Source organism: Rhinopithecus bieti, unplaced genomic scaffold (genome assembly GCF_001698545.2).
Source record: "Rhinopithecus bieti isolate Rb0 unplaced genomic scaffold, ASM169854v2 scaffold_19861, whole genome shotgun sequence".
NCBI classification, from domain to species: Eukaryota; Metazoa; Chordata; class Mammalia; order Primates; family Cercopithecidae; genus Rhinopithecus; species Rhinopithecus bieti.
The window spans coordinates 1,141,399-1,165,745 of NW_016809659.1; the positions used below are offsets into that span (position 1 = coordinate 1,141,399).

A 24,347-nucleotide genomic window follows, 5' to 3' on the forward strand; every position below is an offset into this window, starting at 1 on the left:
GTTCTATTTCCTAGAAACACATGGATGTACATATTCTACTATGGTAAAGTAGGTAAATTACTCCATTTGAAATTGTGATCTACAAATGGTTTCTCTGAATACCTTTAAGAATATTTTGGAATACAGTTTTTTATTAACTAATTGCCACCGTTTCAGATTCAGATGGTATGCTAATATCAGAATCTTTCCTTTTCAGTATCAAACTCGAGATTTTGACAGGCGGATGCTAACCTCAGTCACACTGGATAAAACTCAGATGAAAAGCAGGCATTTGCATTTTAGCAATGAGAAAAGCAAATCTTATCAGAGACCTTTTCCCATGTGGAGCTGATTCCTTTGAGTCTGTTAAGAATTCTTCCCCAAATTAGAAACAAACCTATACTTTTAGGTACATGTTTGTACAGTGGTTTGATTATTAAATCTTGTCTTAATTAGGCAAAATGAAGAACAGAAAACTTCAAAGTCCAAAGCTGATCTTTATATGTTAACCTCTCTCAGCTTGGGTGTTTAGATGACTCAAGCAGGTCGCCAGTTGGCTTTTCTCCAAGTATATATTCCATATGTTTAATCAAGTTGGCCTATGCACATTGGGTATTCTCCAGATTTTGAAAATATTTTACCTGCCCTCAGTTGTCTAAGGGGACAGAGAGGAAGCTTATTAAAGAAAATATCAAACCCATGCCCTACTCTGAAATATTCACAATAGAACCCTTAAGAAGTGAATGGCTAGTGTTCACCTGCTTCCATGAGGTGACAAGGATATTTATTTCACGTTGGGTCAGATTCATAACTTAGATGCCCAAAGCTAACATGTTTCTGTATAATATATTGCTACATACTTGATTTAACCATTTAGAATGCCCCTTGGTAAGAAATCACTACAGAAATTTTGTCACTTTCCCCCATTTCCGTGGATGAACCTTCATGAAACCCATTCAAATTGGAGCGATGGGCCTTACTCTTGAGATACTTACAGCGGGAAATACAGGCATGCATGAAGATGTCGACATACAAATGACATATTTAAATATGTCTTCTTTCATTTCCTTTTTATGGTTCTTTTTTGAGGAATTTAGAGAAACAAAAAATGAAGTGGGAACAAGAAAATATAAGTAGGATTATTTCTAAACCTGTATCAGATCAAATATAATGGGCTTCCTGGTATAAAATTTGTAGTAATGTGTTTGAGTTACTAATAATCTTCTGAAGAATTAGAAGCAAAGCTATAGTTTTAGGGGCATAGGTGATGCAGTGATTGACTTATTAAATTTGAAAGAGTTTTTCATATCTTGCTATTATTTTAATATGTTTATAAAATATTCATGTTCAGTGTAAATATATATTGTAACTGTTATTAATCATACAAAATAATTTACCTACATCTTGCCTTATACTTTAATGTCATATTTTGGATATTTGTGGGATATTTGTGTGTCGTAAGATTATTTGCCTCTTATAGTTATGGTGTATGTGTTCAAGGGCTTAGCAGAAATATCCCTGGAATGGGCTTTTATAGTATTTATACTGTTATATCTGCCAGTAACTAATGGGGAGAGTCAGAAAGAAGAGTGCTAGGCTGGAGAGGAAACCCTGTCAGAATGATTTATCTCTGCTCATGAACTTGAATATTCTATTTTTCACTGAAACTATTTTAGAAGTTTAATCATAAAAAAATCAGGGCTTACAACATTTGATCTTTTGTTTTCTGAGATATTTACAAATCGGAAATGCATTAAACAATTTCTATTGCTAATATATGGTATTAATATTTTGTGCAATGATGTCATTACACATTCATTTATATCATTTTTCCCCAATACCATGGAAGAACCTTTTCAAAAAATCAAGAGTTTCTTTATACCAGCATCAAGAGAAGACTGATGCTTTTGCCAGTACACCTTGTTTTCTCAGTGGAGGGAAAAGAGTTTCTAAAGTAGAACTTCCCTCCAATACAAAATAGCAAACAAAAAATAATAAGGTATTGGTAATTTTCTCCTGAGCCCATTTCAAGTTTAAATATTACCACAGGATTTTTTTCTGGTGAAATAAAACTGTGATTGATTAAAACAGACTATATAACAGTTGTTTAGGAATATTAATGATTTTAAAGAAGTATTCTAAGCATTGCCTAAAAAAATAAAAGGGCAAATCTCTAGTCACTTCACTATTTGAATGATATATAGAAATTTTTCAAAATCTCTTCAGGCATTTTTGTTGTGAGGTAATTTGACGTAGATCTCTGCCATGGCCCATCCCCTTGACAACATTATTCTTTATTTCTCTGTTATAGTATTAATAGAATTGCAGTAATTCATGCCTAACAGTTTCTATTTTAACTAGAATATTAATACTTTTTAATGTCTGTTTTTCGTATTCATTCCATTACATCCATAAGAGCAGAAATTTTAAGAAAATTTATACTTTGTTTAGTACATATATATATTAGTATTATATCTTACCTTAATGAATTATTAAACTATGTATGTATGCATTAAACAAATCATTAAATACTGTGTGCAGACACAGTTTTAAGCACTAAGAAAACAGCCTTCAGTGTCCTCATGGAGCTTACAGGATGTGGAGCAGGGATTGAATTATTCAAATAAACAGTAATACAGGCCGGGCACAGTGGCTCACGCCTATAATCCCAGCACTCTGGGAGGCCAAGGCAGGCAGATAAGCTGAAGTGGGGAGTTCAAGGCTAGCCTGACCAACATGGAGAAACCTCATCTCTACTAAAAATACAGAAACTTAGCCAGGTGTGGTGGCGCATGCCTGTAATCCCAGCTACTCGGGAGTCTGAGGCAGGAGAATAGCTTGAACCTGGGAGGCAGAGGTTGCAGTGAGCCGAGATCCTACCATGGCGCTCTAGCCTGGGCCACAAGAGCGAAACTCCATCTCAAAACAAACAAACAAAAACAGTAATACAGTGTGCTAAGTATTAAGAAAGGAGATATGAGAAAGAAAACTGATAACTTTAAGGAAATAAAACGTGAGTTAATTACTTCTCTGGATTCTCTTGTTCTTATTATATCTCACTCCCTTTCTTTTTCTTTCTTGCTGGCTCGCTTGTTCTCTTGCTTTCTTCCTTTCTTTCTCTTTCTTTCTTATATGCTCTGTGATAAATATCTTGTGCATTCCTATGACTGGCTATCAGCCAACACTTTTTAAAAATCTTACATAAATCATGAGATGATATCTTATATATGCCAAGGTTCAGTCTAGATATAAGTATTTATTATATATTTATTACTGTGATACTTAGGCATTTTGACATGAGTACTATTTTATCATAATAAAAATATATCTAAGACAAGACCAGTGAATGTGAGGTCAAGCAGATGTCCTGTGTTGTCCTTATTAAAACAGGTAGATGTTATGTTCTGACAAGCAAGGCATGAATATAATTATGCTCAAATGCTGGATCTGAGCAAATGGGGAGCTTTCATTAGCTTTTGGAAGAGAATTTGACTGTTTATTTGAGTAGTATCTGTTTTATTCCTTTTTTGACATGATTTTCTAACATGAATGTTATATATTCTCTGAAATCCTCTTGATTTATACCCATTCCCTGTCCCCAACCATTCATCCACAGCGACCTGAGAGAGTATATCCTTTCATGCTTGTGGTCACATACAAACATAGCATGCGTGCCTGTGTGTGTGTTAATGTGTTGCCTTGTAAAGTGTCCCTGAAGGCAGTTATAATGTAGAACTATTTTGTGCACTATTGAAAAAAGTATATATTTTGAGAAGGAGATTAATTAGAAGAACAATTCTTTACATGTGTGTATATTCCAAAAGTTTACATTTTTAAAATTTATACTTCATATTCTCAAACAGACACTTTATATTAGCTGTATTCTAATATAGTTCTATCCATGGCTTACTTGTAAGCAAATTAAATGTTAAGTATAATTACACAAGGGCCATTTACCCACTTTTGACTTTTTGCTGCACTTGTTTCTTCTAGTGTACCTCTTCCTCCCTTTATTTTAGGCACTGTCATCTTCTCAGCACCTTCTCCATAGATACCTTAGGGTAGGGTCGTTTAAAAACTATCAGGGAGGATCTACTATGAGCTGGACTCCATACCAGAATTCTTATGTCTATCGTCCCATCAACCTTAACAACTCACTCTTTTTTCGTTCAAGAAAATTAATTTTACAGTGTTGAAGTAGATTGAGCAAGGTGGCAGGGCTAGTGCAGAGCTGAAATCCTGACATAGGTTGTATGACACAAAAGCCTGTCTTTAACTATTTGTGCCTATGATTTCAGTCTTATTTTATCACCAAGCAGGAAACCGGCTTTTCCTAATTTTATTTTTGTCTAAAAGTAGGAAATTCACAATTAAAAACAAGACAAACAAACATTGAAAAAAATAGGATGATCTTATTTTTCTTCTGCACGGTTTTAGATTTGCCATGATGAAGAAATCCCCTTTCCCAACCCTGCCTCCCAACTTTCCACACATTGCCCTCCTTCCAGTTACTCACTTGGCAGCCTTTGCGGGTGGACCTGACAGTGAGACATTCCGATATCCTGTTGGATTATAAGGCTTTCCAAACGGTGCAGAGTGAATGCAGTACAGAGCCAACTACGGCCAGGCCACATTTCATTCCTTTGTCGCATGTTGTCACATTGCTATTGTTTTAGATTGAACAAACATCTTCTCACAGCAGTTCTGGGCAAGCCTGAAGCTGGAAGTTACTGACTTCATCAGGTTCAACTGAAATGCAAATGTTGGCATCTCATCTATGGGTGGTTGGAAAATGCCTTGTTTTATGTTTTGAAAAATGGATGAGTAGAAACTTGAACTGGGCTTTCATTTAGGAAAGCAGGCATTACTCTTGTCAGGTTTAATTTCTCTCCATCCATTTGACAGCTTGTTTCCATGCAGGGTCTTTTAATCACCAATTTAGGACTACATTTTGCCCATTACATGGATAGTATGTCCAAAAACTTTAGCAAGCATTGAAAAGCCGTCTTAATTTTATAACAGTAAAAAGCCTCCTGGATTATTTATGTATCTATAGAGGTTTATAAAAGAAACTTTCACTTTACCCTTAAATCGATGTTATTCTGAGATAATTGGCCCAATATAAATAGATTCTTTTAAATACGTAGTGGGCTCCAAAAAAATCCACTTATACAATACCAGCTTATATCATCACAAGGAATTCATATAGATGTATTTCACTATATAATTACAAGTTGATGGTTTCTAATATACAGAAAGTGGCTTGTTGCTTTATTATTAGATGTGATGAAATCCTGTGTTTGGAAAAGAAACAAAATGACCATTTCAGTGGATTAATGTGCAGCATTCATAAACATTCCCAGTGCTGCTTTCATAACTTGGAGACCAAGGGAAGGGACCTAGACCTTTCCTTTTCACTCTACACTGTTAATCTAGTCAGAGACGCTTTTATTGAATGAGGAAAACAATAGTTGGACATGACTATGAGGTAAGAAAACAGGGGGAAGAAAAGTATCCGGGGAATTAAACCACGTGAGTTGTTTGACTGATGTTGATTCCAGGCAGTTCAAAGAGAAAGGGAAGCTAAATAATTTGGTTGTTTCCCAGCCTTGACAAGTAGTTTCATGTGACAGAATGAAAAAATTAGGTCTTGCTAAGGAATTTTTAATATAGTTAAGTGATTTGTGGACACGAAAACTGCCAGTAGGCCAGTAGGTAGCAGTCTCTCTCTCTTTTTTTTTTTTTTTTTTTTTTTTTTTTTTTTTCACATATTTTGGTAGCTTGCAAGTTCCTGGTTTAGTTCTTTTTTTCCTGTGTCTTTCAGCTCTTCCTCTAACTACTTACGAAGTCTGAGGAACTACAGTGACCCTGAAATGTCATCTGGTCTAGAGTATTACTCTTCCTGCAGGCAGAAGTGCATCCAGAGCTACTATGCTCTCATATCCTAAATGTACTTCTACTCTCTTGCTATTAACCTAGTTGTATCAGCTAGCAATATAAATTCCTACAACAGTCTCTGGTCATGGAATAATTGATGATGTTCCACAAAGACTTATCTATTAACAACCATTATGTTTCATTCTGGAAATGAAAATAAAGAAGACATGTTCTTTCCCTTGTGTGGCTCAAAGACCTGTAAACAGATCATTATAATCAAATATGATTCTATCAAATGCATAGCTCACGTGAAGTACAAAATATATCATCCTGATAGATGTTTCAAGATAAATTTCTGAGGTCTTGCACAATTATTGGTTTTGCAAGATTGGTCAAGATATTCAGCCTTTTTGTTTAATAATTCCATAAACAGCAAATTTTTGAGGTTTACAGTGAGGATTACATGAGAGAACGTATCTGAAAGTGCTTTGTAAACATGGTAAGCACCTCTAAAATCTTACACAGTATTTATATTCTTCCAAATCTTGGCTATTGTGACAGTGCTGTGACAAACATAGGAGTGCAGATATCTCTTTGATATACTGATTTCCTTTCTTTTAGGTATATACTTAGCAATAGGATTGCTGAATCATATGGTAGCTCTATTTTTAGTTTCTTGAGGAGCCTCCAGACTGTTCTCCATAATGGTTGTACTAATTTACATTCCCGCCACCAGTGTCCGAGGGTTCCCCTTTCTCCGCGTGCTCACCTGCATTCATTACTGTCCATCTTTTGGGTAAAAGCATTTTAACTGGGGTGAGATGATGTCTCATTGTAATTTTGATTTTCATTTCTCTGATGGTTAGTGATATTCAACATTTTTTTCATGTAGTGTTGGCCATTTGTATGTCTTTTGAGAAGTGTCCATTCAGATCTTTTGCCCATTTTAAAATCAGATTATTAGATTTTTTTCCTGTTAAGTTGTTTGAGTTCCATATATATCCTGATTATTAGTCCCTTGTCAGAGGGATAATTTGCAAATATTTTCTCCCATCCTGTGGGTTTTAGCTTCATTTTGCTGATTGTTTCCTTTGTTGGTCACTGTGTTTAACTGGGTTTGCCCTGCTTTCCAGTTTACCAAAATAAGGAATTGATCAATGGAGGAAAGGGAGATGTTTATGAGTTGGGAGAGAGGGATTCATTGGTTTGAGATTTTGTCTATTTGGAGACCCATTCCAAAACTGTCAATGATTAGCAAAGAGAATAAGGATGCCTTTCCGCACTATGCCTCTATTTTCTACTCTTAAAGAGAAAAGGAGGAAAACTTGGGCAGAAAGTATACTGTCAACTGAAGGATCCTAAAGATTATCAGGGAAATAAATCCTATTATGTAATTTTTAAAAGGACATAAAATTATGCAGTGCTATAAAAGAAGGGAAAACTGCTTATTTGTGTCCTAGTTAAAAACATTGCCCCAACTCCCGCCAAGAAGTCTTGGTTAAGAATTCTACACTCTTGCTGAGGATTGTATGTTCTGAAAATTCAGTCTTCCTCTTTCTACTTTTGCCTCCCTAAATCCAGTCTTCCGTAGCAGCCAGAATGATCATTTCTAAATGCAAACCAAATCATGTTATGGTTAAAACACCCTACTTGCTCCTTCTTCTTTGCAGGATAAAATCCAAACACTTTTACGTGGCCTACAAGGCTGTCATGATCTGATTCTTGCCTCCTCCCCTTGCCTTCATCATCTCCTCCCTTCCCTCTCTCTCTAGGCTCCAGCCACACTGGCCCCCTCTCTTATCTTTGGGGAATTTCATTCCATCTCCGTGAGTTGTGCCAGCCACTGTTTTGTGTGGAAGGCTCAACCTCCACCTCTTCTCATGGTTCAGTTGTGTTTTGGGGTCTGTCTCAACTCAAACCTCACCTATTCAGAGGGGTCTTTATTGCCCATCCAAACGAGAGTAAACAGAAACACCCACCTGCTCACCCCTTCCTTCATCGTTCCCTGTCACTTCAAGTTTCATTTTTCAGTTGCTAATTTTCTGCCTCCCCTACTGCGTGCTGGGATCTTGCTTGATTGACCACTCTTTTCCTAAGGCCTGGCATATAGTAAACGCTCAATTAAAAAAAATTTTTGGAAGAATGAAAAGATGGGTGGGCAATATTCTCAAACTAGTTGGAACAAACCTTCAGTTTCCTTCCCAGAAGGGAACACTTATTGAAGTTACCGCAATATTATGAAGTTTTGAGAACCAGAGGAAAAAAATTTAATTGCAGGCATTGTTTTGGACAATCATTTAGAGTTAAAAGATGAAGCAGCATTTATTAAAATTCACTTGGTGCTTAGATTAATTTTGAACCTCTTTAATATTGCTTAGAAATGGTATTTTTCAGTTTAGACTTCAATTTGTATGAATAATGAAACAATATTCAGAAAATGTTTCTTCTCTTGTTATTTAATTTTGGCTCTATTTCCCTAAAATGCACAGAAGCAAAATGGCATGGAGTATTATTTTGGCTTGAGGTTGGAGTTCTACTCCAAGTAGACCTCTCAATTTGAAAGCCCTCCAAGCTCTGCATGTTGTTTTTGAGAACAGTTGGTCCATACCTAATCTATTTGTGAATTGAGACAGAATTTTATCATTATTTTTAAATCTAGTTTCCTTGGAGCTTAAGGGAAAGGTTTTATTTTCCAAAGGAAGAATATTACATTTATATAAAAGAAAAAAAAAGCAAAACAACAAAACAAAACAAAAAAATAACTTGTGCTGTTGCCATTCCCCAAGTACAATCTGTCTTAAAATCTGGGGCAAAATAAGGAAGTGGCGAGTTGCATTGAAGGTAATTTTGCGTAGTTTAATAATCATATTCAAACACTTGTATTTAATGATGTGTTGACAATGTCAGAAAATCAGATGTCTATCAGGAACAGATTTACTCTTTATATGATCCTGTTCTTGGTTGATATTTTGTATCTGAAGATATTTGTTGGGATGCAAAGGATTTCTGTGGGAAACATTAAAATTATAGAAATTAAGCATATTTTATTTAAAAGTACGTATGCTTATAGTGACTTATAGACTTGTATCAAGTTATGTAATTTACACGGAGGTGAACTTAAAGTGCTAACGTGTAAAGATTAGTGACAGTCTTTAAATATTATTTAATGAATTTTTCATCATGTGCCAACAGAATATATGGTGTTAAACATGGAACGTAAGATTCTGAAATTAAGGATTTGCTATAATTATGAAATTATGACCTGGGCAGGGACTGATAAGAATTGAAGTTTAGTTGTAATCCTTGAAGATGTTCAGAATTTGGATAAAGTACCGTGGTATCTGGCACACAGAACCTCTGTTTGAGTATATATAAGTGTGTGTGTTACAAACTCAGAATGGTCATAGGCTGCCCGTGGCATGCTTAGTGTTTGGCCCAATTGCTGTACAGTAGCACGGAGAATAGGGAGACAGCCTGACAGATGAGTACGAGCGCAGACAAAAGGCAAAGGAGAAGCTGTGCAGCTGCGCTCTTCTTCATCTCTGCTGGGTTCTCCTCCAAAGTAACTCACCTGGTGTCAGACGAGTGGCACACAGTGTGTTTTACAGATGAGGCCTCAGCAGAGATTCACACAGGCTTGCACAGTTATCTGTCCCACAGATGTTTCGTCTTCTGTTTTCTAGCCAGCAAGGCAACAGCTCGACCTTGCTAGGGGATCACCTCCAGATGTTCAACCAACGAGAGACCCTGCCACCCCACTGAGAGTAAGCAGACATCTCCTAACTACATCTGGGGCCACTCAGTGGCAGTACAAATTAGAAAAGGGTTAGCCCAGACCAGCTTTGCAGTGGTCATATTTGTAGTTGAGAAACACATTGAAAACAAGAAATTCCAAATGCTCACTTTCCTAGTAAATAGTTGGAAATTTACAAATAGCACCAAGTAACTTTTATAGGAAATTATTCAAATCTGGCAGGCAAGAATTTCTCTGTGACTTTTGTTTGTAAATTTTCCTTGCTGAAGTTAATTGAAATTTTTTCCACTGTGACAAATTTGACTGTTTAAACAAAAACAGCCTTAGTCAGATACCTAAAATAAAATAAGAAGTGCAGATTAACTCCCTTTCTGCTTTTATATTTTGCAACACTGGCACCGGATGTCCCATTTGTCTTTTCTGTATTTTGTGAATCTTTACGAAGAGCATATTTTATTCCAGAGAAGATGAAAAGGGGTAGTTATTGCTCCTGTAGACATTGACTTTGTTTTATAACATAGGAGAAAAAGTGTCAAAGCATTGTTACTAAGCATTAGTAATTTTTTCAGAAACGTATGAAGCTCCAACTAGGTGTATGCAATGTATTAGGTACTGGGATATAAAATGATGAAAAACGTGAAGCTCATGCCCTATGAGATTTATATTATAGTCTGGGAAATAACCATATTGTAAACAGAGATAGCGATATGATGCCAGACAACAATGAGGACTCTAATGAAAATATATTAATGAGATAATAACAGAGGTAAAATGTGATAAGAAGGAGCCAGTCAGGCATGTAAAGATTTGAGGCAGCAGAGAGAGCACAGCATAGACTCAGGCCTTGTGGGCGAACAAACTCTGCATGTTTCTATTCACGGGGCAGCCAGAGGCCCGGGTAGCTGGAGCATGTGAAAAAGAGAGAACAATATGCCAACCAAGGTCAGAGAAGTCGGTGGTGCCAGGTTGTTGAAAGTCTGTGGACCATGGTAACAAGTTTGAATTTTATTATAAGCATAATAGGATGTCAGTGGGGGATTCTAAGCAGAGAATTAATGTTACCTAAATTACATTTTAAAGATAATTATTAGAGCTACTGTAAGAGATTGTATTGTTGAGGGCCGAGAGGACAATCAGGGAGCCCAGAGTGGGGCCTTTGGGTAGCTTAGGGTGAAAATGATGGTATTTAGGAGCACAGTGGTAGCAGCAGAAATGGAGAAACATGTCAAGATAAAGCCTTTATGTTTAGAGGTTGAATTGCCAGGGCTTGCTTATAAATTAAATGAAAAAGATGAGTGACAGAGAAACAAGGATAAATCCCAAATATTTGGCTCATGCAGTTGGGTAAAGCTGTTTACTCAAATGAGAAAGATTGGGTGATCAATACAATTGGCTTAGATGGGAATAAAGGTTATCTTTGAGGTATTTAATGTTTATGATGTCTATTAGATATTCTAGATCTAAGAAAAGAAGTTAAGTAAGCAGCTAACTATGCAAGTTTGGAGCTCAGGGGAGAGATTGGAATTGCTTCTATTAATCCAGTTGTCATCAGAATATATAGCTATTTCAGAGCAAAATGTGGAGTAGAATGGTGTACAAAGTTCTAGGTTTCTATGCTTCTCTTTTTAAATCACAAATTCTTATTTTACAATCTTAGAGATGACTTGTCTTTTTTGGGCATAAGATTCCTTCTTTAAAAAAATCAGGGCTTTTAAGAATGTTATTAGAAGATTTTCAAGTGCAGCATTTTATATCTATATGTTTTCTACTCAGAAGTTACTGTTTTATGTCAAGAAACATTTCTTTTACAAACCATGAAGGAATTCTGCTCTTGGAAAAATATCATTTCACCGTTTGGTCTTCTTGCCAAGCGATCACAACGTTATTCATTCTGGCTTTTTTCTTCCCCATGTTTCCTTTGGTACATCAGAAGTGTGGAGGAAGCCAAAGAAACTGACCGGTACAAATAGAATTGTTTCTGTATTGCATGCTGAAAATTGTTATATAAACTGTCATATGCATATCTGTGTCAGTGAGGTTGTAAATACTGACCAGATTTGATTAATAGACTGAACAATGTGATTTCTGGATACTTCAGTGACTTCACAGGTCAGATTTCAGAAGGTCTTCTGTTAAAATGTACATATGCTATGTTCCGTGAAAACTCAGGGGTTTGTTAATATTAGAGATTTTCTTTAACTTGCTAACTATGGGAAATTATATTCTAGTAAATTAACACTCAGTTTGTCTGGTCTTTGGCTGCAATGGTAATAAGTCTCTTATTTTCAAAATGCTATGATTTTGTCTTATTTCCCTTTCTAAAATGCTTCACTTTTGCTGCCACCTATTAGTATCATGTTTAAATGGCCATTGGGTTTGGCATCATTGCAGTCATTATTGACCTTAACAAGAGATTTTGGTTAAATAATGTGGAGGAAAGCCTAGTTGGCTGGATTCTAAAGAGGATGGGAAAAGAGAAATGAAGACAGTGAAGAGCGATAACTCACAGCATTTTATTGTGAAGGGAGGTATGTAATGGTGTGGGTTGGGGAGGAGGTCAAGGAAAGTTTTATTTAAGATGGATGATACTGCTGAAAGAGTACTAGTGAGAGCATTCCAGCAGAGAGGGGATATGTGTGATGGAGGACACAGTGGATAATTGCAGGAGTGGAAGGGATCCAGGGTGTAAGCCAAGGGGTTGACTGAGATAGGAGAGCAGACATTTCATTCATTACAACATCAGGAGGGGTGGATGGGATTGCTTAATAAATGTGCTAGTAGCAGCAGGCTGAGTCTCTTCTGATGCTTCCATTTTCTCAATGAAATGAGAATCAAACGTATCCGCAGGGAGTGAGGAAAAGGGGGGAATGTTAGAGATTTGAAAGGAGAGGAGGTAGTATAAGACAGTGAGAGTAAATTAACTAGAAAAGTGGAATAGGGTTGCCAGGCAGCACTGAGACTCCATTGGAGGGTGTAGTCACGAATTTGGAGAACACTCAGCAGATCGTAATTTGTTTATTTGTTTCCTAGCTCATTCAGCTGCTTGGGTTTGGCAGAGATTTAGTGTTGACCAAGGTTAGAAGTCTTATTTGTCCAGTAAAACCCATATTGAAAGGGGCAGGAGCACTGACGGTAATATAAAGGAATGGTTTTCAACGAAGTATGGAACCTCGTCCAGAAAGGAGGGAAGTGAGCAAATGAAGGGGACAATATGTAGTGAGAGTGTGGCTTGGAAAACCCACTGGAATGAGGAATGGTTGGTGTCAGAATATTCTGAGAAAGAGCCAGAAGAAAGGAATGATGTTTGAAATTGAGATTTAGAGGAATGCAGGGTTACTGATAAAGATCAGGTCTCAGGTAAGGTCATAATGTTGGGGAATGAGGTAGAGTGGAGGACTAGACCATTGGAGGTTGAGAGGTTGAAACACTGAGAGGCCATATTGTGGCCAGGGATTAGGAAGGAGAAGAATCGTCACAGAAGAGTCTTTTTACTTGGTGGGTGATATTTGTGGCTTCCTCTTAGTTATTGAATATTTCCCTGTAATGTCAGACATCCAGAAGCTAGCTAGGGTTCAAAGTCACGGTCTCCCCCACCCCCCAGAAAGCAGGGACTTCTGACATGGTATTTCCTGGATACTGGCTCTCTGGCTAACCTTTCATCCAGCACTTAGTTCCTATTCCACAGCCACACATCCCATAAAGTTCTTCTGCTATCCTCAAGAGGTCCTTATTGGCAGGATCTTTTGAACACCTCTCCGGGTATCTACTTGACTTCTTAGTGTCATTGGTCCACTAGCTCTACTGAGCAGGTTCCAAATAACTTTTCAGCTATGCTGTATTAGTGAGAGGGAGAGTTTCTACAGCTCAGTGAGCATTTGTCCAGTCTTCTTACAGTTGGTTTCTCTGATGGGCTCCTGCAGCCTCCTTCACCTGGCTAATATCTTTTCTCAGATAAATCCCTTCTTCCCGCAAGCTCCCCTCACCTGCTCTTATTTGTAGTCTGAGGTATGAGTAAGGGTTGCAACACTGACTGATAGTCTCTCTCCCTCTCTCTCTCTCTGAATAATGAGTGGATGTTTGTTACTCAGTGTCCTTATTCCAGCCAAAACTAGGAATTTTTCTTTAATATCTTGCTTGTTTCTATGCTGTTGCATATTCTTTCTTAAACAGCCAATTAAATGGGATCCTACAACTTTGTAGTCAAAATTTAGGACTATTATATTGTCTCTTTTCTCCAGAATCTCAGTAGTATCCAAAGTATTGTATATTAAAGATAAGAGCTGATTAGTATTCAGAATTGGGACAAAAGTCCTGCAAATAGTTTCCTAAAATATACTTAAAGTCATCTAAACCATGACTAAATGAATGTGTCCTTCTCCTGACTGCCCAGTAACAATGGATGTTAGATGGTAGGCACAAAGGAAATTCATATTCAAATTTCTTCATTGTGATATGAGTTTTGATTGGTATATGTTTTCTTAGCTTGATCATGTCTGACTTACTTTGGTGATATTTAGGCCTTATATGTGTTTTTCCTAAGTTGTATTTTATTTCTCTAGATTCTTACTCTTCACCCAAATGTATTATAAATTATATCATATACTTTAACATTATCTTTCAGCATTTTCCTCTGATTTGTTCTCAAACTCCACTAGACTTTTGGTGGCTTAGATGCGCTGGTCTCCTTTTCCAATCCAAGGTCCCCACAAACTCTGCCTTCTACCAGAAATGCTCTCCACCCTTGTTTCCACCCCTGCTTCCCACCCCTCATACGTGTAACTAACTCCTTTCCATCCTTCATCCTTTGTGTCTAAACCTAAACATAACACTTCCTCAGCTTAACTCCCTTGACAATCCCCATTTCCACTGCTATGCCAAGCGGTATGTGCTCTTATAACACCTTGTGTTTCTTTCTTCAAAGCATTTTATCATACTTGAAAATAGGAATAAGTATTTGAAGCCTTTCTAAGACATTCACTATAAGCTCCATGAGGGCAGAGCAGTGGCTATTTTTCTAATGCTTAGCATGGTGTCCTGAACATAGTTGGCACTCAGTAAGTATTTGTTGAACAAATGAATGAAAATTCCTAATAAATCTACATGCAGTGAAACTAAAGGGCTTTGTTAGTGTTATCAGGGCCATTTGAGGTTGTGTGGACTGCAGGAAAGTCTATAAGCCTAAAGAAGATGAGGTGTCCATCTAAGTCTGAGTACTTAAGTATTCACATTTTAAAACATGTATTTTTTAATTATGTGTGAGTAGGAGGTAAGCATGAATTTGACAAAGAAAAATCTGCATTCATGTCTGTGGTGGTAGTATTATAAGTGTACTGCTAGTTACAATAATTGGCATGTTGCTTACATAGGCACTGACTTAGCAGAAAACTAACAACTCTTGAAAACACAGTTCAGGGTCTACAGATGATTTAGTCCACAGGGCCATTGTGAAATAAAACAAATGGCCATTGTGAGATGAAATAATATTGAGACTTTTCCCCCATTTATTGAGCTTTCATGTTATGGTATTTTGCTATTGTTTAAGTTAGGCATGTTGTCAATTATCTTTTAAAATCATTAAGCAGTTAATTCATTGACGTCTGAAACCCAAGTTCAATCTAATTTATAAAATAAAATGTCTAAATAATGATTTTCAAATTAAAAAATAATTTCCTGATTCTTTTCTAATACTTAATTTCCATTTGAGTCTGTTCGTAAAGCATTTTATTATCTTTTAAAAATGTTACACCTTTCTAAAGTTCAGAATATCAAAATGAATATTTCTGTGTCTTCCAAATATATATAAGAAGGCGCTTTTTCATTTGACTATAGTTTCTCTGTATAGGTACGAGAAAATTAGACAAAGACTATTAGCATTTGTGTTCTGGCTTTTATAGCGTTTAACATTTGTTGAAAAATGATATTGACAACATTTTTTATCACCCCCTTTATCTTTTGAGAAAAGTATTATTCCCAGGTTCAACTTTCAAAACTTGCCCTTTTGAAAGTTTCAGAGTTTCCATGGATAGTTTATTTACCTTTTTGTACACCATGTTCTAACTGCATTAAAGAGTGATCCATTAAAAAGAAAAAACACCCCAACACTTAAAGACCTTATTCCCTGCCTACTAGACCCATACAATATGGAATAATGGGACTACTTCAGATTTCGTATTACTGAGGAAACTTGTTGCCTGCAAGTTCATTCTGAAATATATGTTCAATGATTAGAAATCACAGTGTAAAAGTTATTAGAAATCAAAGTGTAATTTGCTTCTCTGTTACCATCAAGAACTACTGAATTTTGAACCCCTGAACACTCTCTTCTAGCTGCTTTCGAAATCTATTGAACAACTGAAGCAACCAGGCAGTCACCTTGAGGAGGCAGAGGAAGAGCTTCAGGGGGACCAGGCGATGCAGGAAGACAGAGCGCCCTCTAGTGGCAACAGCACTAGGAGCGACAGCAGTGCTTGTGTGGATGACACACTGGGACAAGTTGGGGCTGTGAAGGTCAAGGAGGAACCAGTGGACAGTGATGAAGATGCTCAGATCCAGGAAATGGAATCTGGGGAGCAGGCTGCTTTTATGCAACAGGTAATAGGCAAAGATTTAGCTCCAGGATTTGTAATTAAAGTCATTATCTGAACATGAAATGCATTGCAGTTTTGGTAAATGGATATGATTTCCTATCAGTTTATATTTCTCGATGATTTGAGTTCAGTGTTTAAAGATTCTAACTAATGCAGATATATGTATATATCTATACAGAGGTCTCTCTATATATACTGATCTCTATATAGATATCAAGGTTTCATTGAAAATCCACTGGTAAGGAAATACCTGTTACACTAAAATTATGATATATAATATCTGAGCAATTGACAGGCTTTAAATTTATCCCAAAGCCTGCTACACCAGTTACTTCTAAGGAAAACGAATTCAGTGTTATTTTTAGTTTATGTGTTGAGATCAGTGACTGCTGGATAGTCTCCCAGTCTGATCAATGAAGCATTCGATTAGTTTTTGATTTTTTTGCAACATGTAGAATTCAATTTTCACATCACTGTACATAATGTATCATACTATAGTCTTGAACACTGCTAAAGGTAGTCTGCCCCTTCCTTCCTCTCTCTTTTTTTAGTTAAGTAGAAATGTTCTGGTCACCATGCCAGTAGTCCTAGGTTATTGTGTAGGTTGCAATTGAACATATTAGGAATACAGGTGGTTTTAAATATATAGATGCAAATTGCAGCACTACTTTCAATATTAGATTATGTCTCACATAGCACTGCTCATTTTACTTTTATTTTGTGTAATTTGATGACATTGTCTATCAAAAAAGAGCAAATGAGGCAGATGCGAATGTTGGTGAGAAGTAATGTGCAGCATAATGGTCCAATCTGATACAATATTGTATCTACAATTGCAAAAAACACAGTAACAGGATGAATATTAGCTAATATCAAGTCAAAATCAGTTTGAAAAGAAGAAGGTGTATCATATTTTATATTGTCACTAGAATCTCAAGTATAATTCCATAATGTCATGGGCATATACCATAACATTCTGACAAATAACAATTGGAAAAGATAGGTTTAACAAAAGAATTTACTTGTACATAATGCACCTTCAGGAGAACTATGTCCTTTGATGCTATAAAATACAAACAACTTTGAAGGCAACAGAAGACACTGTTTATTCAAGTCAGTTCTTTGTCAGGTTCCTGCTGTTCTCCTACAGAAAAGTGATTCTGTGAGGCTGAACAGGAAATGCCTTGTGGAAACAGGAAGTCCAAGTGATTCATGTACTGAGGAATGTAGGAAAAAAAATCTGAGGATAGTGTTTTACTCTTTCTGTTTTTAAAGGGCACTCTATGAATTGATTTATTGTCTAAGAAAATAACACCACAAGTAGGGAAATTGTTACGGAAGCTTTTCACTGGAACATTTCCTTCATATTCCCTTTTGATATGTTTACCTTGTTTTATAGGTTTACTTTTGTTAAGCTAGTTAAAGGTTCGTTGTATTAAGACCCCTTTAATATGGATAATCCAAATTGACCTAGAATCTTTGTGAGGTTTTTTCTATTAAAATATTTATATTTCTAAATCCGAGGTATTTCAAGGTGTAGTATCCTATTTCAAAGGAGATATAGCAGTTTTGCCAAATGTAGACATTGTTCAACTGTATGTTATTGGCACGTGTTGTTTACATTTTGCTGTGACATTTAAAATATTTCTTTAAAATGTTACTGCTAAAGATACATTATCCTTTTAAAAAAGTCTCCATTCAAATTAAATTAACATAACTAGAAGTTAGAAAGTTTAAAACTTTTCCATATAATGAAAGTCCTTCTGATAATTTGACAAATAGCTATAATAGGAACACTCCCTATCACCAACATATTTTGGTTAGTATATTCCTTCATATTAAAATGACTTTTTGTCAGTTGTTTTGCATTAAAAATATGGCATGCCTAAGATAAAATTGTATATTTTTTCCATCTCATAAATATTCATTTTCTTCAAAGTCTTTTTCAATCTCATAAAAAAGGGATAGTGCATCTTTTAAAATACATTTTATTTGGGGAGGAACATGTGGCTGAGCAGACTTTTGTATAATATTACTTCAAAGATATGTAATCACAAACAAAAAAAACTATTTTTTATAATGTCATTTGAGAGAGTTTCATCAGTACAGTTGGTGGACGTTAATTGTTTGAATTTGATAGTCTTTGAATTTAATCAAGAAACTACCTGGAACCAGTGAAAAGGAAAGCTGGACTTAAATAATCTTAGAATTAATTGATAAATGTCTCTTTTAAAATCTACTGTATTTATTATAATTTACACCCTCGAAGGTGATCTCTTGTTTTGTGTTGTAAATATATTGTTTGTATGTTTCCCTTCTTGCCTTCTGTTATAAGTCTCTTCCTTTCTCAAATAAAGTTTTTTTTAAAAGATCCCCTTTCATACACTTGGCTTTGTGTAAACTTGCCGTATTTAATCGAAGTTGAAGCTTGCACACTAGATCTCATATATCAAAATATATTGCCAGTCTTTGTTGAAACAAGAAAATAAAGACATTTTGAGCAGTTACATCTAATACCATTAAAAACAATAAATTCAGCAATAATGACTTTCAACTATTTACATCCAAAATTATCAAATAGCTAACACGTGTAAAATTTGCTTCATTTTCCTTTTGCCAGTGTAACCTTTTCATGATATGTTATCATGTTTGGTATTTAAATTAAAATGTCAACTTCTAAATATAAAACTTTATCTAAATAGTTGTCAGTTCCTAACTTTGCTCAACTTAAAAAATTATTTTTAAAAAGCTTAACACAATCCCTTGAATATAACAAGCACTCAGTAAATATTAAAATGAATAATATTCCAAGTGTTGTAATAATTATGTCTATTACAGTGAGATCTTGAAATACAAGTAGAAAGTGACAGCACATAAATTTAAAGAGAAAATAGTAATTAAATGATCTCCCCTTATATGGTAACAATTATTACAATACCAGTGTGAGGAACAGGAGCCTGATTCAAGTAAAGGCAACTCTGCCATACTCTAAGTCACATCAGTATTGCATTAGAGTATCAAGAAATCTGGAGCTATAACTATTGACTGTTACAAATGGATTATCATTTTATAGTGCCATAAATTTGAGAATACAGTCAGAATTCTAGAAATACCATTATTGCTACTTATAATTTCCTGAAATTTGCCTTTGAACTATAAAATTACAGGACTAACTTGGTATCAGAGATCCTAAAATATGAGTTAGAGAAATCAATTAAAAATGGTTTTATAGTGTATATCTGATTTCTGAAGTGTTATATAGGGTGACTGTTTTAATACAAAGCATCAATCTAGCATTAGAAACCTTTTCTTTAGAAAAAATAGTTATTGCCAAGTCTTGAAATAAATAATCATTAGATATTTTTTCTTCTGGCAGTAAAAGTTCACCTTCTCATTGCTGAAGGTGGTTGATGAAGTGTGAACTGCTACTTTTCATAGATCTGAGAAAGAGACTCTTTTAGAAATTGCTATATATTGTTGTATGTTCCTTTTTTTCAAAGGATGTTGAAAAGGAATTCAGACACTAAACCTTTTGTTGAAACCTAGTACTTAATAGATATATTATTTTTAATTTGGCATTTCTTTGTGTTTTTTCAATAATTGAAGCATACAATTTTGAATCGCTCTAATATGTATAAATTGTGGGTGTATGATTGAAGGTTTATAATGATAAATAATTTGAGGTCTCCAATTGTAACTGATTGTATCAGGAACTTGGAGATACAAAAGAATGAGTTTCAGACTATTATTCCCTTTATTATTGATCATTCCTTCATCTCCATTTCAAGAGGAAAATATAGAAGGCAGTCAAAGAATTTGGGCAAATACAAAGGATATTGGGAATGTGACTTTTCAGTCATGCCAACAACATGTCTATGTAGGCTTAAAAATGTTTATATTCTTGTTACATGTCATTTTATGATAACATCTTTGAGGCTGTAAACTGTGTTTAGACAATGCAACTTTTGGAGATCATTTTGATTTACAAAAAGATGTTTACTTTTATCTATTATACACACACAGTGTGCAAGCACTTCATATCTGTTAGCTCATTTGGTCCTCATAATAACCTGACGATGGAGGTATTATTATCATCCCACTGTAGAGATGAGAGCACCGCAACATAGATAAATGAAAGTCGAGGTCACTGATTTAGGAGGTCTACCTTTAATTTGAACTCATGTACTTTGACACCAGAGTCCCTGTTCTCAACCTTTACCATTGTGCTGTGTTGGTGCAACAATTCTTTATATCTGCCCGATATGCTCACTTCTGTCCAATTTATTCAGTTGTTTCTCTATCTCTCCTCATTAGCATTTACCAAACTGTCTTGAATGAATAATCTTTTTTTAAATTTTTTTTAGTTTTTTTGAGATGGAGTCTTGCTCAGTCGCCCAGGCTGGAGTGCAGCGGCACTATCGCAGCTCACTGCAAGCTCCGCCTCCCGAGTTCAAGCCATTCTCCTGCCTCAACCTCCCTAGTAGCTGGGACTACAGGCACCCGCCACCGCGCCCAGCTAATTTTGTGTGTGTGTGTTTAGTAGAGACGGGGTTTCACGGTGTTAGCCAGGATGGTCTGGATCTTCTGACCTCGTGATCTGCCCGCCTCGGCCTCCCAAAGTGTTGGGATTACAGGCTTGAGCCACCTCGCCCAACCGAATCAATAATGTGTTTTTAATAGCTTCTATATGAGATTAGTGATTAGAGCTCTTTTTTTTTTTTTTTTTTTTTTTCTAATTCTAGTGAGGATTAGGGTTAGATGAGGGTTCTAATCCTGCACACATTTTGTTCAACCATTTTTAATCATGAAAATGTGTGGACTTCTTTTTTCTGACCATAGCCAGTCCTAGGAGGGAGTGAAACAGAGGGGCCACACTTGGTTAACTTTTAGGGGGAAGGAGAAAGGATTTTAGCAGATTCAGTGCTCGCCTTTACTTCTTACCTTCATTCCCCAGCCAGTGCAAAGAAAGTCCAATTTCTAAACCATCAGGGCGCTGCCTTTTACAGACTTTTTAAACCTATCAAGGACGCACCTGATAATAATTTTGACTTCAGTAGTCTGTATAAAACGTTGTGGAAGGGAAAAATAGAGACAGTTGTCACGTTCTAGACCTCCTAAGTGGTATTCTAGTGGAAAGATGCATGACAAGCCTCTTGAGGGAAACAGGTTCTGACCACACCCGTAGAGGTTCTGATTCTGTTGTTCTGACTGGGAGCCCAGTCATCTACCTTTTTCAAGCCCTTTGAAGAGTCTGATTCAGAAATAATGTTTTGGAGATGGCCAGGTGCCCTAACCACCTTCTGAAATCTGGCCTGATTTTTAATAGCTTTTACCTAAGATCCTCGGATTCTCTGATTCATAGTTTTCAAAATATCCTGTCTCCTATTTTTGTATATTGTTCTAGGCTTCTTCTGCATTTTAACTCAAGTATAGGCGATTCTCACTATATTTACTGGAATTACTTCAATAAGTTTTTGAATATTCATGGTGCTGTGTAGCCGTCACTAGTATCTAATTCCAAAACACTTCCATTAATCCCAACTCAAAAAGAAATCTTGTACCAACTAAACAGTCACTCCCACCCCACGCTCCTTCTTGCCCCTGACAACCACTAAGCTGCTTTGTATCTCTGTGGATTTGCCTACCGTGGATATTTCATATAAATAGAGTCATACATTTTGTGGCCTGTTGTGCCTGGCTTCTTTCCTTATGCAGAAGATTTTCAGGGTTCATCCATAGCATCAGTACTTCATTCCTTCTTATGGCTGAGTAATATTCCCTTGTATGGCTATACAACATTTTGCTTATTCATTCATCAGTTGAACACACAGTTTTCACTTTTTTTGTCTATTATGAGTAATGCTGCTGTCGTCATTCATGTACAAGGCTTTTGTGAGAAGATGTATTTTCATTTCTTCTGGGTATATATCTAGGAGTGAAATTTCTGGGTCATATGGTAACTGTTTAACTTTTTGAGGAACTGTCAAACTGTTTTCCACATAGCTGAACTATTTTAATTTTCTGCTACAATGTTCCAGTTCCTCCCAATCTTCTCCGTTTGTTATTTTCCCTGCTTTATTGATGATAGCCATCCTAGTGGGTATGCAGTGCTATCATTGTTGCTTTGATTTCTGTTTCATTAATGACTAATGATGTTGAGCATCTTTTTATTTGCTTATTGGCCATTTCTGTAACTTCTTAGGAGCAGCATCTATTCAAGTCCTTTGCCCATTTTCTAGTTGACTTGCTTATCTTTTTGTTGTTGAGTTGTAAGTGCTTTCAGATATATTTTCAGTAGTAGACCTTTATCAGGTATATAAGTTGCAAATATTTTCTCCTATTCTGTCAGTTTTCTTTTCGTTTTCTTAAGTGTTCTTTGATGAACAAAAGTTCATCAAATTGGACTTTGCTGAAGTCCAGTTTATCTATTTTTCCTTTTGCTACTTGTGCTCTTGGTATCATATTTTAAAAATTGTAACCTAATCCAAGGTTGTAAAGATTTACACTTACGTTGCCTTCTTAGAGTTTCATTAATATAAATTTGGCCCTTAATATTAGGTCTTTGATCCATTTTGTATCACACACATTGTTTTTCAAATAATATTCTTCCATGCATTTAAGTTATTTTTAAAGAGATATGAACTTCATGATTATTGGACTTTATTTTCTCATACATTATCTTCATTTTCCTTATTTCTACTAGTTGATGCAAAAGTAATTGCAGTTTTTGCGATTAAGATCCTACCCTAGTCACTCACTTTTACTAATTACAGTTGGATTTTATGTTGAAGCCAGGTATGGAAGCATGTCTGTAGACCTAGATACCTGAGAGGTTAGGGCAGGAGGATTGTTGAGCCCAGGAGTTTGAGGCTGCACTGAGCTATGATCGTGCCACTGTGCTCTAGCCTGAGTGACAAAACAAGAGCATGTCTTTAAAAAAATTATGTGGAACTAATGTTCATGTCTTCGCTTTGATCTTCATGCCTCTGTTGACAGAACTTCTGGAGAAAGAACCCTAGTTTTGCTCTGTCCCAACTAGTAGCCACATGTACCTATTGAACATTTAAAATGCAGCTGGCAAGAATTGAGGTACAGCCTAAGTAGAAAATGCACACCAGATTTCAAGGATATGGTACAAAAAGTGTACTACTATTTCATTAAGGATGATGTCTATTGATTACATATTGAAATAATATTTAAAATATATATTAAGTCATATAACATCATTAAAATTAATCTTACCTGTTTTACTTTTAAATGTGACTATTCAAAAGAGTATATATGGCTTGCATTTGTGACTCACATATTTTTATTTGTATTTATGTTTCTGCTTTAGATCATCTTCACCTCATTTTGTATTTTGTTAATTGATAGATCTCATCACATCAATTTGAAAATCGATGGGCTCTAAAACTTGAACAAATGAATATTTACTCCTGCCAGTATCATTCTGTTGCTCTTAATTAATATAGAGGCATAAAATGTTAGTGTTAGCAGAGATCTGAGCCACCTTAATGGTTTAAGGGTTTAAAGATCCTTTAAAGGTTTACCTTAAAGACAACTCAGAGTCTACCAAGTGTTTTATTACCAATATTAGTTGTAAGGAGAATTCACTTATGGCTCCATTCTCATCTCAAAGTTAGTAAATTCATCCATAATATATGCTGGTTTTTCCTGCTTTTCTTTGTTGTTGTTGTTGTTGTTGATGATGATGATGAGACCACCATTTAGACAGTGGGATAGATGATCATGTAGTCATCTTTGATTATCTTCATTCCTTTATCTCCTCTAGGCAGTTGGTCCTCCTGTTTCTGATTTCAGATCATCATATTTCTTCACTTCCCCTTTAGCTTTGCTTTCTCTAGCTACTAGTGAACAGGAAAACAAATCCATGCTTCTCTCATTGCAATAGCCCCCTTTTATATCAGTGTGATATTTTTATGAATTCAGTTAACTTACTGTAAAATACCAATACCATTTTCCCATTTTCTGTGGTACAACCTACAGTAATTTCTTTCTAATATTTCACTTACATGGTATCAGAGAGCTACAGTCCTCATAATTCAACCTTTATGCTCTGACCAGGCACTCACTTCTCCCATATGCCATCTGTGATTTCTCCAGCCCTTCTGAACGCACCAACTTGAAAT

The 24,347-nt window shown here is 35.9% G+C and overlaps 1 protein-coding gene across 20 annotated transcripts in view; it reads left to right on the forward strand.

Moving 5' to 3' along the window:
* The window catches only part of HDAC9 (histone deacetylase 9), a 941,976-nt gene that overhangs the window by 581,805 nt on the left and 335,824 nt on the right, over positions 1 to 24,347 (forward strand). For 12 of the 20 annotated variants that reach the window (XM_017890070.1, XM_017890075.1, XM_017890071.1 and 9 more), the window contains one exon: positions 15,938 to 18,568. In XM_017890070.1, coding sequence (XP_017745559.1) covers positions 15,938 to 16,252 — 315 coding nt within the window. In that variant the 3' untranslated portion in view covers positions 16,253 to 18,568. Of the gene's footprint in view, positions 1 to 15,937; positions 18,569 to 24,347 lie in introns of those variants that run through there. The other 8 variants (XM_017890061.1, XM_017890068.1, XM_017890066.1 and 5 more) reach the window with 1 other exon arrangement.